This window comes from Nomascus leucogenys, chromosome 6 (assembly GCF_006542625.1).
Source record: "Nomascus leucogenys isolate Asia chromosome 6, Asia_NLE_v1, whole genome shotgun sequence".
In the NCBI taxonomy this organism is placed as follows: Eukaryota; Metazoa; Chordata; class Mammalia; order Primates; family Hylobatidae; genus Nomascus; species Nomascus leucogenys.
The window spans coordinates 50,858,168-50,875,432 of record NC_044386.1 but is presented as its reverse complement, the minus strand read 5'-3'; the positions used below and the strand labels follow the sequence as shown (position 1 = coordinate 50,875,432).

Here is a 17,265-nt window from a genome sequence, read left to right as displayed (position 1 = left end):
GATCTAGGGAAATAAAGCAGAAATGAGACTGTTAGTTCACCTCACTGTTTTCAATACCAGAGCAAAATGACAATACCACTGTTTCATGTAATTCCTTATAATTTTAAATAATTACAAAGCATCAAGTGAAAATACATAAAAATGTTACAGTATAATTCAAACAAATTAGCACATGAAATGTAACATTCAAACAGCACACTAAAGCATAACAGACTTAGTTATGTGTTAAATGGAATTTATAATTTTTAAAGTATTTTAACGATAAAATATGTTAATGATACCATTAGGTACAGAAATAATTTCGTCCAGATTTGTCCAATTGATGGAAAAGATCTAGTCCTATAATAGAAGGAATAATGACAAGTTATAAAACATGAACCAAATCTTTTGCTGATTCTTTGGTCTTCACATAATCCATGTAACTCAAGAACTTTGAGTTGATTATTTGAAAAACTTTTTAAAGGAAGTTGTACTTTTTTATTGAGAGCTGTAATTTTTGTCAAAAAAAGCATTTCTGTTAAAAATGTTTTATCTTGTATTGAGATTCTTAGTTCCTTATGTTAATTTCCAAATTGACATGTTCAGATTTCTCTTGTGTAAATTTTTCTAAGCTAGTTTTTTCCATTGTCCTAGTTGAGGATTCTGGAAGTATAAACATTCTATAAGTGATTACACATTTGTTAAAATTTTTAATGCTGAATATTTTAAAAATTATGAAATAACCATATTACACCAACCAAGATATCATTGTTTTGATGTTTAAAGGAGCAGAATATGCCGGAATAATGGAATGAATGGCATTATTTTAGTCAGTAGTCTCCCTACTCTTTCTGGCTCTAGTTTCCTCTGAAGTACAAGCTTGACTCGAGAGCAGCTGTCGTTCTTTCTTTTGTGGTGATCAGCATTATAAATATGTGGGTCTTACCTTCCTAGAAGACTCATGTAGCAGTTGTAGCTGGACCAGAGTATAGTCCTACCTCTACCATTCTGGCTGTTTGACCTTAGGCACATCATTAAATATCTGTGTGCCTCAGTTTTCTCGTTTGTAAAATGGAAATGAAGCCAAATGTCTTTAACAGTTTCCTCTACTACTAAAATTCCAAGTCTTTGTATTTGAAATGGATTTTACAGTCCTGGCTAAAAATCTAGATGTTAATGAATGAGGATTCATCCTGGTATCTTCCTCTGTCGGTGTAATTGTAATGTTTTGTTCTGCAGTTTTTCCTACGATGGCAGGTGGAAACAAAAATTACAGACATCTGTGGACTTCCCGTTAGAAAATCTTGACTTGTCACAGTATGTTATTGGTCCAAAGAACAATTTGAAGAAATATAATTTGTTTTCTGTTTCAGTAAGTATCTCTTTGAACTGAAGACTTTTTTTTTTTTTTGTAAACTTGCTTTGAAACAAAAAGTTTTAAGTGGTTTCCTACCTCGTAGAAGAGTAAGAACAACATAAAGCTTTGAAACTGTTGGCATATTTTAAATAACAGTTTTAATTGAATGGATTTTTCTATCTTGTTTGGCACAGAATCACTACGGCGGGCTGGATGGAGGCCACTACACAGCCTATTGTAAAAATGCAGCAAGACAACGGTGGTTTAAGTTTGATGATCATGAAGTTTCTGATATCTCCGTTTCTTCTGTGAAATCTTCAGCAGCTTATATCCTCTTTTATACTTCATTGGGACCACGAGTAACTGATGTAGCCACATAAGGAGACATAGGTTATAAACTAGTTATCTTTTAAAAGGCTCAGCAACACAACTCTTGAAATGCTTATCAAGATAATGGTAGCCATAGCTGGCCGTTTAGAGGAATTCCAGGACAGTGGGAGCTGTGTTACTAGCACTATATAATTCCAGTCAGGGCTGACAAATAACATTTAACAAGTATTGCAGTAAGTATCACTTACAGGTACCATTTATTTCAAAACAACTTTTTTAGTCTGCTCCAAAGTTAAAATAATTAGTTAAAATAATTAACTAGCTAAGCATTATTATTCGACTGGTCTAAAAACCATTGTATCTTTTTTTTTCCTTTTCACTGTTAACGGCCTTTTCACATTTCTAAATCCCATCTTGATATACTATGAATACTCTAGAATGATGTAAAGCAGATAGGAATGTACGTGTACATATTTATTGCATACTTGCACATCAAATCGATGTACATAGTTTAACACGTGGTCCTTTTGTGAAACCTAGAACTCAGAGGATTGCTTTTTTTCTTTCAGCCTATTTTGAGTACTTTCAGCCTATTTTGAGTAACTTCAGTGCTTTCTTAGGGAAATGACAGGGCAAAGCGATTTTTCTGTTGGCTTTGGGCTGTATTTGTGCACTAAACCTTTATTCTAAAAAAATAAATGGAAACTAATTTTTTTAAAACGAGAATTTCATTTACAGCTACATTAAAATCTTAATGAGAAAAATAATTTATAACCCTGTGGATGTTCTGTCTTTAATATTGTATTATCAAATATAGGACAGTAAAACCATAGATTTTATACACACACGTGCTATATAATACCCAGAGTCATTCTTTCAAGACTAGTATTCTCACATATTGAGAATATTCATTCTAAATATTAAAGTAAAAATGCCGGGAGTCAGGCATGATTGCAAAGTGAACTGCATTATAAACTACATCTTTACAGAGTGATGTATTAAGAGGGTTAAAGGAGCTTATAACTTACTTAACCGAGGGACTCAGTTGCTATATATGTAGTCAGTAAAACACTCCATATAAAAATAAATAAGATTCCAAAAGTGTTTCAGAAAGAGACCACCATTAGCAGGCTCTCAGGGAGAAGATGAAAGGATGGGGTTCAAATTGTGAAGCTGACAACTTTTCATGTTTTACAATTAGTCTAAGAGACCACTTCTTGGCTAAATTACTGTATCAAATATATTCAAATCATATTCTTAAACTCAGAGCCATTTGAACAAAAATTATTTTTGTTTAGCTTCATGAGTATCTGGAAAATAATTTGTTGAATATATATGATTATGAGAAATTTTCTGATAAACACTGAATTTTGAAACCTGAACTCACTATATAATTGCAGTGTTTTGAAGGCCTCCATCCATTAGCATTGCATTATATTCACACTGCCTCTTTCAGTGAACCAAGACCCATCTTCTGGACGACAGATTTATCTTAAGATAAAAGGTTGTATAACATGCCCACAAGGCATGAAAATGTTAATGATGCAAGTAAGTTCTAAGAGTTTAATGACCAAGCAAAACTCTACCACCAGATGCTGATTGCTTGTTTTGCAGTGTTCAGGAAACACCATTTTCCTGGCTCTTAACGCTTTTGTATTGGTATGGAAAAGGGCTGGCAGCTATAGAACAGGAGATACGCTGTAGCATTTTGAACAGAAGTGTCTGGAATCTCACTGACTCGTGTGTCATCAAAGCTATACCAGGCCTGGGTGACTGAATTCTTGCAGAAAGCAGTGTAGTGGCCACCATCCAGATCACCAAAATGGTTCTATAGGAGAAAGGAATGTCAAACTTAGTATTCACATATGAACACTAACTACTGGAACAGAAATGATAGGGCCAAGAAATGCTTTTTAAATTGTCCCTTATACTAAATTGAAAGGAAGTGATAATTTTGTTGTTAAATCATGCATATAGCCTGACTGCTATATTGCTTCTCATTTCATTGTAACTACTTATATGTTGTGCCCATTGACTATCATCTGTGAATAAAGAAAGACAATATTTAGCAGCATCTGATTAATGTTTATCAGTGAATATTTAGTTAGCACTTACTATACATCAACTATTAAGCATTAAAGGAAATTTTACAAGAAGATAATTCAGGCTGGGCACAGTGGCTCACACCTGTAATCCCAACACTGGGAGGCTGAGGCAGGTGGATTGCTTGAGTCCAGGAGTTCAAGACCAGCCGGGGCAAAATAGCAAGACTCCATATCTTTTTAAAAAACAAAAAAAGATGAGCTAGGCATAGTGGTGCACACCTGTAGTCCCAGCTACTTGGGAGGTTGGGGTGGGAGGATCTCTTGAGCCCAGGAGGTCAAGGCTGCAATGAGCTGTGATTGTACCACTGCACTCCAGCCTGGGTGACAGAGTGAGACCCTGTCTTAAAATTGTAAGTTCATTTAAGTAAGATGGCTTTTTTTTTTTTTAAGTTAGGATAAGCCACAGAAGAGACATTTAACATTAGAATAAGGATCTTAACTGCATATTGTTACAGCACAAATTGAGGGGGCTATGTAGCAACAACCCCTCAATCACCCATAGGGTACAAAAAATAATGTGTCTCATTTTCCTTTTTCCATGTCTTTCCTAACCCAGTATTGTTTGGAACAAAGGCATTAGAGAGGTGTACTTCCAAGAAGGTGTTATGGTGTATGATAAGGGTCAGCAAACCACGGCCCGTGGGTCAACTCCAGGCTGTTTTTGCAAGACCCATGCATTAGCAATGGATTTTATATTTTTATATGGTTGGGGAAAAGATCCAAGTAATAATAGTATTGTTATATGTGAAAATTATATGAAATTCAAATGTCAGTGTCCTTAAAGTTTTATGGGAACATAGTCATGCTCATTTGTTTACACTTTTCAGTGGCTGCTTTAATGATACAACAGTAAAATTGAATAGTTGCAGTCAATACCATATGGCTTATGAGGCCTAAAATATTTATTATTTGGCCTTTAACAGAATAAGTTTGCTGACCCTCTGCTGTAGAGGAAGAAAATTGATTATTTGTTAACTTATTTTTTATTTTTTGAGATGGAGTCTCTCTCTATCGCCCAGGCGGGAATGCAGTGGCACGATCTCGGCTCACTGCAACCTCCGCCTCCCGGGTTCAAGCGATTCTCCTGCCTCAGCCTTCCGAGTAGCTGGGACTACAGGTGCCTGCCACCACGCCCAGCTAATTTTTTGTATTTTTAGTAGAGATAGGGTTTCACCATGTTAGCCAGGATGGTCTCGATCTCCTGACCTCGTGATCCCCCCACTTCGGCCTCCCAACATTATTTATTTTTATTTGAGACAAAGTCTCGCTCTGTTGCCCAGGCTGGAGTGCAGTGACATGATCTCAGCTCACCACAACCTCTGCTTCCTGGGTTAAAGCTCTTCTCCTGCCTCCACCTCCCAAAAGTAACTGGGATTACAGGCACGCACCACCACACCCAGCTAATTTTTCCTATTTTTAGTAGAGAGGGGGTTTCACCATGTTGGCCAGGCTGGTCTTGAACTCCTGACCTCAAGTGATCCACCTCCCAAAGTGCTGGGATTACAGGCGTGAGCCACTGCACCCAGCCTATTTATTTTTAGAAACAGTTTCTTGCTATGTTGCCCAGGCTGTACATGAATTCCTAAGCGCAAGCAATCCTCTCACCTCAGCCCCCCGAATAGCTAGGACTACAGGCATACACCACCATGTCCAGAATGAAAATGGATCTGTCTAGTTAATTTCAACTGTGAATTCAGGTGTAATAGTACATTGTGACCTTAGCGAAATTATTTAACCTTTCTGAGCTTTAATTTCTCATCTATTACCATGGCTTGTTTTGTATAGCTGTTATCAAACATCTCATGTATTGAGAGCTAGTACACAGGAGTTACTTATTCAGTATTCCCTTCAACCTTCGTCTTTCCCACCTCTCTCCTTACAGGTAATAGAAATATCCGAAATTCACATTTAAAAGATATAGGTTCCGCCGGGCATGGTGGCTCACGCCTGTAATCCCAGCACTTTGGGAGGCTGAGGCAGGCAGATCACTTGAGGTCAGGAGTTTGAGACTAGCATGGCCAACATGGTGAAAATCCATCTCTTCTAAAAATATAAAAATTAGCTGGGCATGGTGGCGTGTGCCTGTAATCCCAGCTACTTGGGAGGCTGAGGCAGGAGAATCACTTGAACCTGGGAGATGGAGGTTGCAGTGAGCTGAGATCGTGCCATTGCATTCCAGCGTGGGCGGAGCCCTAAACAGGAAATTTAACAACAGTATGGTGTGTGGTTTATGCTTTGTGACTGCCTGGGCGTAAAGACAGTCCCTAGTCTCTGTAAACAGTATGCTCGGGTTTTAAAGGTCACACAAGGACACTCGAGGTAAAGTCTTAGGCCCCCCTACAAGATGAGAAGTTGGATTGAGATCCACATACAAAGCCAGGACCTTTAAAGACATTCACCCTCAATGGAAGGATTTAAAAAAAAAAAAATCCACCCTCTAGTGCTTGTGTTAGCTTGGACTCATGGTACAGAGAATAAAAGTCATTCCTGGGAATTTGTCACCATAGACCTACCTTCTCACCAGTTTGGGATTCAAATTTATACTATTTGTGTGGTCTGAGAATCCTGTGAACTTAATATGAAAAGTATTTCTAGGGCAGTTGCCAGAAGGAAACAATTTCTAGATTGTTGCATGTTAACTACCTAGCAGGATATCCACATATGAACCCCAATGAAGTTGAGATCACAATTCAAAAAAACAGAACATGCAAGGGGACAGTTTATCATAAGAGTCAGAAGGCAGTAAGATTTAAACCCCCAAGGACTTAGATAATAGAATTATTAAGCAGAGGCTACAAATAAAGTATATTTAAATATATTTAGAAGAAGGAAACAAACTTTAGAAACTAAATCGAATTTTCAGAAATGAGAAATACAACATAGTTGGCTGTCCATATTTACGGGCTGTGCATCTTCAGAATCAACTAATGTGATGGGAAAGATTTGAAAAAATACAATAAAAATATACATATTTTAAAATACAATGTAACAACTATTTACATAGTATTTATATTGTATTAGGTATTATAAGTAATCCAGAGATGATTTAAAGTATATGGGAGGATGTGCATAGGTTACATGCAAATACTACTACAGGCCTGGCATGGTGGCTCACACGTGTAATCCCAACATTTTTGGGGATGGAGGTGGGCAGACTGCTTGAGCCCAGGAGTTGTAGACCAGCCTGGGCAACATGGCAAAACCCTGTCTACACAAAATACAAAAACTGACCAGGCACAGTGGCACGTGCCTATAGTCCCAGCTACTTGGTAAGTTGAGGTGGGAGAATCACCTGAGCCCAGGAGGTCGAGGCTACAGGGAGCTGTGACTGAGCCACTGCTCTCCAGCCTGGCAACAGAATGAGACCTTGTCTCAAAAAACAAAAACAAAACAAAAAACACCATAAAAGACACCATTTTATATAGAGCCCTTGAGCATCTGTGGATTTTGGTAGTCAAAGGGATCCTGGAACCAACTCCCTGCAGATACCGAGGTACAACTGTACTGGAAATTAACTTAATGAAGATATTAGGACACAGAATTAGAGAATGAATAAACTGGGCTGGGCGCGGTGGCTCGTGCCTGTAATCCTAGCACTTTGGGAGACCGAGGTGGGTGGACCATGAGGTCAGGAGTTCGAGACCAACCTGGCACACATGGTGAAACCCCGTCTCTACTAAAAAATACAAAAAAATCAGCTGGGCCTGGTGGCGTGCACCTGTAATCCCAGCTACTTGGGAGGCTGAAGCAGGAGAATCGCTTGAACCCGGGAGGTGGAGGTTGCAGTGAGCCGAGATCGTGCCACTGCACTCCAGTGTGGGTGACAGAGTGAGACTCCATGTCAAAAATAAAAATTAAAATTTAAAAAAAAAAACTATAAAATGAAGTTGGGGAAATTAGCAAGAATTGAGTAGTGATGGAAAATACGGGGTAAGAGGCATGAAAAATGGAAAGAGAATATTCAGCACATGTCCTGTAGAAGTTCTAGGAGGAGAGAATCAAGAGTAGAGGAGCAAGGCAATATTATTAATGGCTGAAAATGATTAATGAGACACGAATCTTCACATTTAGGAAGTGCAGCGAGCCAGGGATAAATAAAAATAATACTGCGGAACAACATAGATAAAGAGAAAAAGCTTAAAAGCAACCAAAAAGAAAAAGAGTTTACCCACAAGAATCTAATCTGCTGGTAGAAGTTCTCCATACAGCCATAGAAATCAGAGACAATACAGTAGCTTCAAAATAATAGAGAAAAATAACTGTCAATCTAGAATTTGATTTCTAGTTATCACCCAAAGATGAAAGTGAACTAAAGACTTTTCAAAGACTGAGAGACTTTAGGATAACAGACCCTCACTGAAAAGCCTACTGAAATATATGCCACATGAATTTTAAAAATTCAATAAAGAAGGAAGAAGTGATACATAATAGACAGCGATTAACAAAAAAGACTGATGAAGATCCGGGCAAATATAACCCAATATGAACCATAGAAAACCATGATAAATAATGCCTCCTTTGGAGGCATATTAAAAAATGAATAAAAACCGGCTGGGCATGGTGGCTCACGCCTGTAATCCCAGCACTTTGGGAGGCCAAGGCAGAAGGATCGTTTGAGCCCAGGAGTTTGAGACCAGCCTGGGCAACATAGTGAGACCTGGTCTCTAAAAAAAATAAAAAAGTTAGCCATGCACAGTGACATGCCTGTAGTCCCAGCTACTTGGCAGGCAGAGGCAGGAGGATCACTTAAGCCCAGAGTTCAAAACTGTAGTGAGCTATGATTGACTGCACTAGTGCACTCCAGTCTGGGCAACAGAGCGAGACCCTGTCTCAAAAACAAAAAATGCTGAAAACAATAGTTCAGTGATCAGAATTACAGTGTTCTAAGAGCCTTGCATTTCTTTGGGAGCAGAGTAAGGATCTTAATTAACTTTAGGCTTTAAGTATGGAAGCTGTAGTTTTTAGTGTAATTACTAATCAAAATGTGTAGCTTCCAAAGTTGTAGAGGGAAAATAAAGAAAGCTTTATCAATTTAGTAGCAGCAAGAACAACAGGGGAAAACAACACAGCAGAGGTCCCCAACCCCCCAGGCTGCCAGTCCCTGACCTGTTCAGGACCTGGCTGCACAGCAGGAAGCCAGCGGCAAACCTGCCTGAGCACCGCCTCCTGTCAGATCAGCTGCTGCATTAGATTCTCACAGCAGCACTCTATTGTGAACTGCGCATGTGAGGGATCTAGGTTGCGTGCTCCTTATGAAAATCTACTGCCTGATTTTCTGAGGTGGAACAGTTTAATCCCAAAACCATGCCCGCCCCGGCCACCATCCATGGAAAAAAAAAACGCGTCCGTGGAAAAATTTGTCTTCCACAAAAATCAGTCCCTGGTGCCAACAAGGTTGGGGACTGACGGATTAGAAAAATAAGGCTAACATAAACACAAAAGAAGATGATGACAAGTAAATCCGAATTTATTACTAGTTGAGATATATGGGATGTACTACATTTACCAAACATTTACTGGATTTTAAAAATCCAGTTCTAGCCAGGCGCGGTGGCTCACGCCTGTAATCTCAGCACTTTGGGAGGCCGAGGGGGGCGGATCACGAGGTCAGGAGATCAAGACTATCCTGGCCAACAAGGTGAAACCTCATCTCTACAAAAATACAAAAAATTAGCCAAGCATGGTGGCAGGCGCCTATAGTCCCAGCTACTCCGGAGGCTGAGGCAGGAGAATGGCATGAACCCAGGAGGTGGAGCTTGCAGTGAGCCGAGATCATGCCACTGCACTCCAGCCTGGGCGAGAGAGAGAGACTTCATCTCAAAAAAAAAAAAAAAAAAAAAAATCCAATTCTAAGCCAGGTGTGGTGGCTCATGCCTGTAATTCCAACACTTTGGGAGGCCAAGGTAGGCGGATCACCTGAGATCAGGAGTTCGAGACCACCCTGGCCAACATGGCAAAACCTCGTCTCTACTAAAAATACAAAAATTAGCTGGGCCTGGTGGCATGCACCTGTAACCCCAACTACTTGGGAGGCTGAGGCAGGAGAACTGCTTGAACCTGGGAGGTGGAGGCTGCAGTGAGCCAAGATCATGCCACTGCACTCCAGCCTGGGTGACAGTGAGACTCTGTCTCAAAAACAAAACAACAACAACAACAACAACAACAAAATCCAGTTCTATGCACTAGATAACATTTAGAACTCAGAAAAAGTGTATTTCCTTTGAGCATCATGCTGGTGCTTAAAACGTTTCAGATTTTGGAGCATTTTGGATTTTCAGATTAGGGACGCTCAACTTGTCGTAGGTAGATATGACCAAGAGAAAGCTGAAGTAGCTATACATCAGCTAAAATGGTCCCTAAGATAGAATGCATTGTAAATGAGTGACTTTATAATGAAAAAAGGTTTAAATCACCCAAATTGTATAATTTGAAACTGCTACCTACCTAACAGAACAGATTTGTTAAAAACAAATGACAGAACCATAGGGAAGTTTTGACAAGTCTACCATCATAATGGAAGATTTCAACTATTGATCAAACAGACAAAAATATTAGTGTAGATACAGCTTTTATAATATATACTTAGATGACATAAAGTATCTGACTCCTGAAATAGAAGTGCACTGTCTCAACAAATGTAAAAGAGTTAGTTTAGGCCGGGCACGGTGGCTCATGCCTGTAATCCCAGCACTTTGGGAGGCCAAGGCAGGCGAATCACAAGGTCAGGAGTTTGAGACCAGCCTGGCCAACATGGTGAAACCCCGTCTCTACTAAAAATACAAAAAATTAGCTGGGCGTGGTGTCGGGTGCCTGTAATCCCAGCTACTCAGGAGGCTGAGGCAGGAAAATGGCTTGAATCCGGGCGGCAGAGGTTGCAGTGAGCCGAGATGGCGCCACTGCACTCTAGCCCCGGCAACAGTGCAAGACTCTGTATTAAAAAAAAAAAAAAGAGTTAGTTTAATATAGAACTTAGTCTTTGAACACAATACAATTAGCAGTCAATACAAAATGATACCCCCACAAAAAATCAATACTTTTGGAAATTAAAAAAAACACTTCTAAGTAACTTTATAAATAAATTATAAAAGTAAAACACTTAGAAGTAAATAGTAATGAAAATACTGTATCAAAACATGGGATGCACTGATGTCTGAGAATGTCTTTAAAATAATATGGTGCCAAGAAGAGAGTGGGTCAGTATTAAGATGATCATTTATTTTATATTCAAATATCTTGCTTCAGCAAGCTAGTTGATGGATGCATGGACGTTTGTTATGCTATCCAATTTGTATATGTTTGAAATACTCTATAATAAAAAAAGACAGGCAGAGAAAGTGGCAGATAGACACTTGTAGTTTTAAATGCTTATATCTTAAAGGATAGACTGAGTGTTAATACACTGGACACTCAGTTTAAAACATTAAAACATAACAGAATAAACCCTAAGAGAGTAGAGGGAAGAGATAACACTGTAAGAGGAATAACCCATAAAGCAGAAAACAAAGATGTAATACAGAAGATTTTAAAAAAAGGTAAAAGTTCGTCTTTTAAGACAAAATAATTTGGATGTTAGCCTCCCGCAGTGGTTCATGCCTATAATCCCTGCACTTTGGTAGGCCAAGGCAGATGGATCGCCTGAGTCCGGGAGTTTGAAACCAGCTTGGGCAACATGGCAAAGCCCCGTCTCTATTAAAAATAAATAAATAAATAAAAAAGTACAGGCCAGGCGCTGTGGCTCACGCCTGTAATCCCAGCACTTTGGAAGGCCGAGGCAGGCGGATCACGAGGTCAGGAGATTGAGACCATCCTGGCTAACACGGTGAAACCCCGTCTCTATTAAAAATACAAAAAATTAGCTGGGCACGGTGGCGAGTGCCTGTGGTCCCAGCTACTCGGAGACGCTGAGGCGGGAGAATGGCGTGAATCCGGGAGGCGGAGCTTGCAGTGAGCCGAGATAGCGCCACTGTGCTCCAGCCTGGGTGACAGAGTGAGACTCCGTCTCAAAAAAAAGTACAAAATTAGCTGGACATGGTGTTGTGCCTGTAGTTCCAGCTACTTGGGAGGCTGAAGCGGCAGGATGGCTCAAGCCTGGGAGGCAGAGGTTGCAGTGAGCCAAGATCACACCACTGCACTCCAGCCTGGGAGACAGAGTGAGACTCTCTCAAAAATAGTAACTTGGACGTCAATAATAAGATTAAGAGAATAAGAGATAAGGCGGCCGGGCGTGGTGGCTCACGCCTGTAATCCCAGCACTTTGGAAGGCTGAGGCGGGCAGATCACCAGGTCAGGAGACCGAGAGACTATCCTGGCTAACACGGTGAAATCCCACCTCTACTAAAAATACAGAAAATTGGCCGGGAGTGGTGGCGGGCGCCTGTAGTCCTAAGCTACTCAGGAGGCTGAGACAGGAGAATGGCCTGAACCCAGGAGGCGGAGCTTGCAGTGAGCTGAGATCGTGCCATTGCACTCCAGCCTGGGCGACAGAGCGAGACTGCGTCTCAAAAAAAAAAAAGAAAAAAGAAAAAAAAGAAAGAGACAAGTCAATGATAAAATTAAAAATGAAAAAACATGTAATAGCTACAGATCCAGAATAAATTTATTGTTAATACCCTAAAAACTTTATGCCAGCCAACTGAGACCTTAGATGAAATAGACAAATATCTGGAGAATAAGTTACCAAAATGACTGAAGAGAAATACATGGCTCACACCTATATTTTTTACAGAAATTGACAAGGGCCAGGAATAATCAAAATACTCCCGAAGAATAAGAATAAAGTGATGGTAATGACTTAGGGAATAATGATGGTTCTTGCTCTGCCAGATATCAATATTTATTTCAAAGCTATAGCTATAATTAATATTCATAAACTAAATTAAGAATTAATTCAATTAATATTAATTTAATAAATTTAATATTTTATAGCTATAATTAATACAGTATGGAATTCACCCAAATGTGAACAAATTGACCAACAGACACACACAGCATAGGAAAACCAGCATTATATGCTACTGAGGAAAAGAGAAGGCTGAGACATTTGGTTATTCATATGGAGAAAAATGAAATTGAATCCCTAATTTATACTACATTTCTGTCAGAAGTGCAAAACAATTTAAATTTTTGGAAGACATATAGGTAAATATCTTTGTAATTGCAGGGTTGGAAAGGATTTCTTAAATGAGACACAGAAAAGGACTAACTAGAAAAGATTGATGTTCCAACCAAATTAAAACTTGATTGTCAGCAATTACTATAAAATACAACAACCAAATGCAGTTTGTAAATTTTGGATGGATTCTGGTCTTAGAAAAAAAATGCTACTAAAAAAAAACCTTGTGACAATTGACATTTTAATATGAATCTATGAATATGAGTGATAGAATTTTAAATTTTCTTACATATAATTCTGCTATTGTGGGTATGTAGAAGAATGTCGTTAAGAGATGTATTTTGATCTATGAAGTGTCATGATACAAGATTTAAATAATTCAGCAAAAAGATATACGGCCGGGCGCGGTGGCTCACGACTGTAATCTCACACTTTGGGAGGCCGAGGTGGGCGGATCACAAGGTCAGGAGATCGAGACCACGGTGAAACCCCGTCTCTACTAAAAATACAAAAAAATTAGCCAGGCGTGGTGGCGGGCGCCTGTAGTCCCAGCTACTCGGAGAGGCTGAGGCAGGAGAATGGCGTGAACCCGGGAGGCGGAGCTTGCAGTGAGCCGAGATTGCACCACTGCACTCCAGCCTGGGCGACAGAGCGAGACTCCGTCTCAAAAAAAAAAAAAAAAAGTTAGATATACATGTGTATAGATGTGCACATATATATACAGAGAAAGTGAAAGTAATACAAGTGTATACACTGCTAAATGTTAATAACTGAATCTAGCTGAAATGTACACCAATGTACACCAATGTTTTGTTTTTTTGAGATGGAGTCTTGCTCTGTCTCCCAGGCTGGAGTGCAATGGCACGATTTCGGCTCACTGCAAGCTCCGCCTCCCGGGTTCACGCCATTCTCCTGCCTCAGCCTCCCGAGTAACTGGGACTACAGGCGCCCACCACCATGCGCGGCTAATTTTTTTTGTATTTTTAATAGAGACGGGTTTCACCGTGTTAGCCAGGATGGTCTCGATCTCCTGACCTCGTGATCCGCCTGCCTTGGCCTCCCAAAGTGCTGGGATTACAGGCGTGAGCCACCGTGCCCAGCCAATGTACACCAATGTTCTCTGTACAATTCTTTCAGATTTTCTGAATGTTTGCAAAGTGTTATTTTAAAAACTTGAGAGAGAGCACTTGAAAAGATGCTCAACATCATTAGTCATTAGGAAAATGCAACTCAAAACCATGACATACCACTTCATACCTACTTTGTATGGGATAGAATAAAAAATGAGAGACAGTAACAAGTTTGGTTGAGGATGTGGGGAAACTGGAACCTCATACATTGCTGGTGGGAACGTAAAATGCTGCTGCCACTTTGGAAAACAATTTGGCAGTTCCTCAAAAGATTAACCAGAGTTACCATATGACCCAGAAATTTCACACTTAGGTATATACCCAAGAGAAATGAAAACATGTTTACAGAAAATTCTGTACATAAATGTTCATAGCAGCATTACTGATGACAGCCAAAAGTGGAAACAAGCCAAATGTCCATCGCTGGATGGATAAAGGAAATGTGGTATATCCTATACAATGGAATATTATTTTGCAATAAAAAGGAATGAAGTACAGATACATGCTATGACATGAATGAAACTTGAAAACATTACGCTGAATAAAAGAAAATAAAAACAGAAGGTCATATATTCTATGATTCTGTTTATTAAAATACCCAGAATAGGCCAGGCACTGTGGCTCACGCCTGTAATCCCAGCACCTGGGAGAGCCAAGGCAGGTGGACCACTTGACGTCTGGAGTTTGAGACCAGCCTGGGCAATATGGCAAAACCCCATCTCAACCAAAATACGCAAAAATTATTGGGGCATGGTGGTGCGCACCTGTGGTCCCAGCTACTCGAGGGAGGGAGGAGGGAAGATCACTTGAGCCTGGGAGGTTGAGGCTGCAGTGAGCTGAGATTGCACCATTGCACTCCAGCCTGAGCAAGAGTGAGATATTGTCTCAAAAAATAAAATAAATAAAATTTTAAAAATATGCAGAATAGGCACATCTATAGAAATATAAAGTAGAGGCCAGGAGCAGTGCTTCATGCCTGTAATCCCAGCACTTTGGGAGGTCGAGGTGGGTGCACCACTTGAGGTCAGGAGTTCAAGACCAGACTGGCCAACATGGTGAAACCCCACCTCTACTAAAAATACAAAAATACACCTGTAGTCCCAGCTACTTGGGAGGCTGAGGTAGGAGAATCCCTTGAACCTGGGAGGCGGAAGTTGCAGTGAGCTGAAATCATGCCGCTGCACTCCAGCCTGGGCAACAGAGCAAGACTCTGTAAAAAAAAAAAAAAAAAAAAAAAAAAATAGAGTGAGAGAGCGAGAGAGAGCACCCACAAGAAAACTAGTAGTTGCCAAGGACTGGGGGAGAAGGAACGGGTTACAGGGTTTCTCTTGGGGATAACGAAAATGTTCTAAAACTGGACTGTGGTGATAACTGCACAACTCTGTGAATGTACTAAAAACCACTGAACTGGCCAGGCACAGTGGCTCACATCTGTAATCCCAGCACTTTGGGAGGCCGAGATGGGCAGATCACTTGAGGTCAGGAGTTCCAGACCAGTCTGGCCAACATGGTGAAACCACATCTCTACTAAAAATATTTTTAAAAATTAGCCAGGCATGGTGGTGCACCTGTAATCCCAGCTACTCGGGAGGCTGGGGCATGAGAATCATTTGAAACCAGGAGGCGGAGGTTGCAGTGAGCCGAGATCGCACCACCGCACTCCAGCCTGGGCGACAGAGCCAGACTCTGTCTCAAAAACAAACAAAACAAAAACAACAAAAAACACAACTGAACACATTTAAGGTGAATTTTGTGGTATATGAACTATCTCTAAGAACTTCTTTTAAGTTGGGAAACAAAAAGATCATGTACAACAAACCAAAAGGGGGAGGGGGGAGGGACAGCATTAGGAGATATACCTAATGCTAAATGACAAGTTAATGGGTGCAGCAAACCAACACGGCACATGGATACATATGTAACAAACCTGCACATTGTGCACATGTACCCTAAAACCCTAAAGTATAATAAAAAAAAAAAAAAAAAAAAAAAAAAAACAAACAAACCAAAAACAGAAAAGTTATTTCTAACCCACGTAACATATAACAAGGATCTAGAACATGGAAATGACTCTTTCCAATCGATAAGAAGAAAAATAAGCCAGTTTGTAAAAAATGTGCAAAAGACAAATATTTCATAGAATAGGAAAGACTAAAATGAGATAATGTTATATCCATTAGATGGCAAAAATTCAGAAGTCTGATGATCCTGGTAGGGGTATGTATTGGTATAATCACTTGTAGAAAGTTAAACATGCACATACTTTATGATCTAAGTGACCTCACTCCTAAGTATATACATGAGAGAAACTCTTATGCACATATATATGCAGGAATGTCCGATAATGTTGTTCACGCCAGCAAAAATCTGGAAACAATGAAATGTCAATCAACAGGAAAACGGATAATTTATGATATATTCACAAAATATACATCATAGGCTAGTGAAATTATAACCACATGCAACAATATGGATATATCTTTAAAATATTTAATGAAAAAGTAGGCTGGGCGCAGTAGCTCACACCTGTAATCCCAGCACTTTGGGAGGCTGAGGGAGGTGGATCACCTGAGGTCATGAGTTCAAGACAAGAGCAAAACTCTATCTCAAAAAAAAGAATGAAGAATCAAGCCACAGAAGGTAATTTAAAAATGTACACTCAAGATTTAAAAAGAACTATAATTCCATAAGAAAAAGGCAGGCCACAGAATAGGAAAAAGAACAAAAGACTTGTTTAGGCATTTCACAAAAGAAAATATACAAATTTAAGTAGATATTTAAACCACAATGCCATTCTACTATATGGGTAACCAGAAGGGCCAAAACAAAACAAACAAAAGACTACCAAGTGTTAACAAGGATTTAAGGCAACTGAAACTTCCAGTCATTGCTAGTGGGGGAATGAATTGGTACAGTCGCTTTGGAAAGCTACTGAGCAGTACGTACTAAAGCCAGACATATGCATATTTTTGAACCAGGAGTTTCACTCCTGGGTATGTACGCAAAAGAATTGTGTACATTATGTTCACCAAAAAACAAGAACGTTTATAGCAACCCTCTTTGCATTAGTCAAAAGCTAGTAATTACTCAAAAGTTCCTGAATGGTAGAATGAATTACTAAATTGTAGTATTTTCATACAATGGAATACTATACAGCAATGAGAATGAATAAATAACAATACAAACAACAATATGGATGAACATTACATAATTTTGAATGAAAGGAGCCAGACACAAAAAAGGATATACTGT

At 39.6% G+C, this 17,265-nt stretch overlaps 2 protein-coding genes across 4 annotated transcripts in view; one reads left to right on the top strand and one right to left on the bottom strand.

Moving 5' to 3' along the window:
- The window catches only part of USP8 (ubiquitin specific peptidase 8), a 75,716-nt gene extending 71,976 nt beyond the window's left edge, over positions 1–3,740 (top strand). For 2 of the 3 annotated variants that reach the window (XM_030814104.1, XM_003266915.4), the window contains 2 exons: positions 1,219–1,351; positions 1,531–3,740. In XM_030814104.1, the coding sequence (XP_030669964.1) occupies positions 1,219–1,351; positions 1,531–1,716 (319 nt within the window). In that variant the 3' untranslated portion in view covers positions 1,717–3,740. The remainder of the gene's footprint in view (positions 1–1,218; positions 1,352–1,530) is intronic. The other variant, XM_030814103.1, reaches the window with a different exon arrangement.
- Positions 2,249–17,265, bottom strand: part of USP50 (ubiquitin specific peptidase 50) — a 43,834-nt gene continuing 28,817 nt past the window's right edge. Inside the window, exon 6 of the mRNA XM_030815108.1 lies at positions 2,249–3,494. Coding sequence (XP_030670968.1) covers positions 3,309–3,494 — 186 coding nt within the window. The 3' untranslated portion in view covers positions 2,249–3,308. The remainder of the gene's footprint in view (positions 3,495–17,265) is intronic.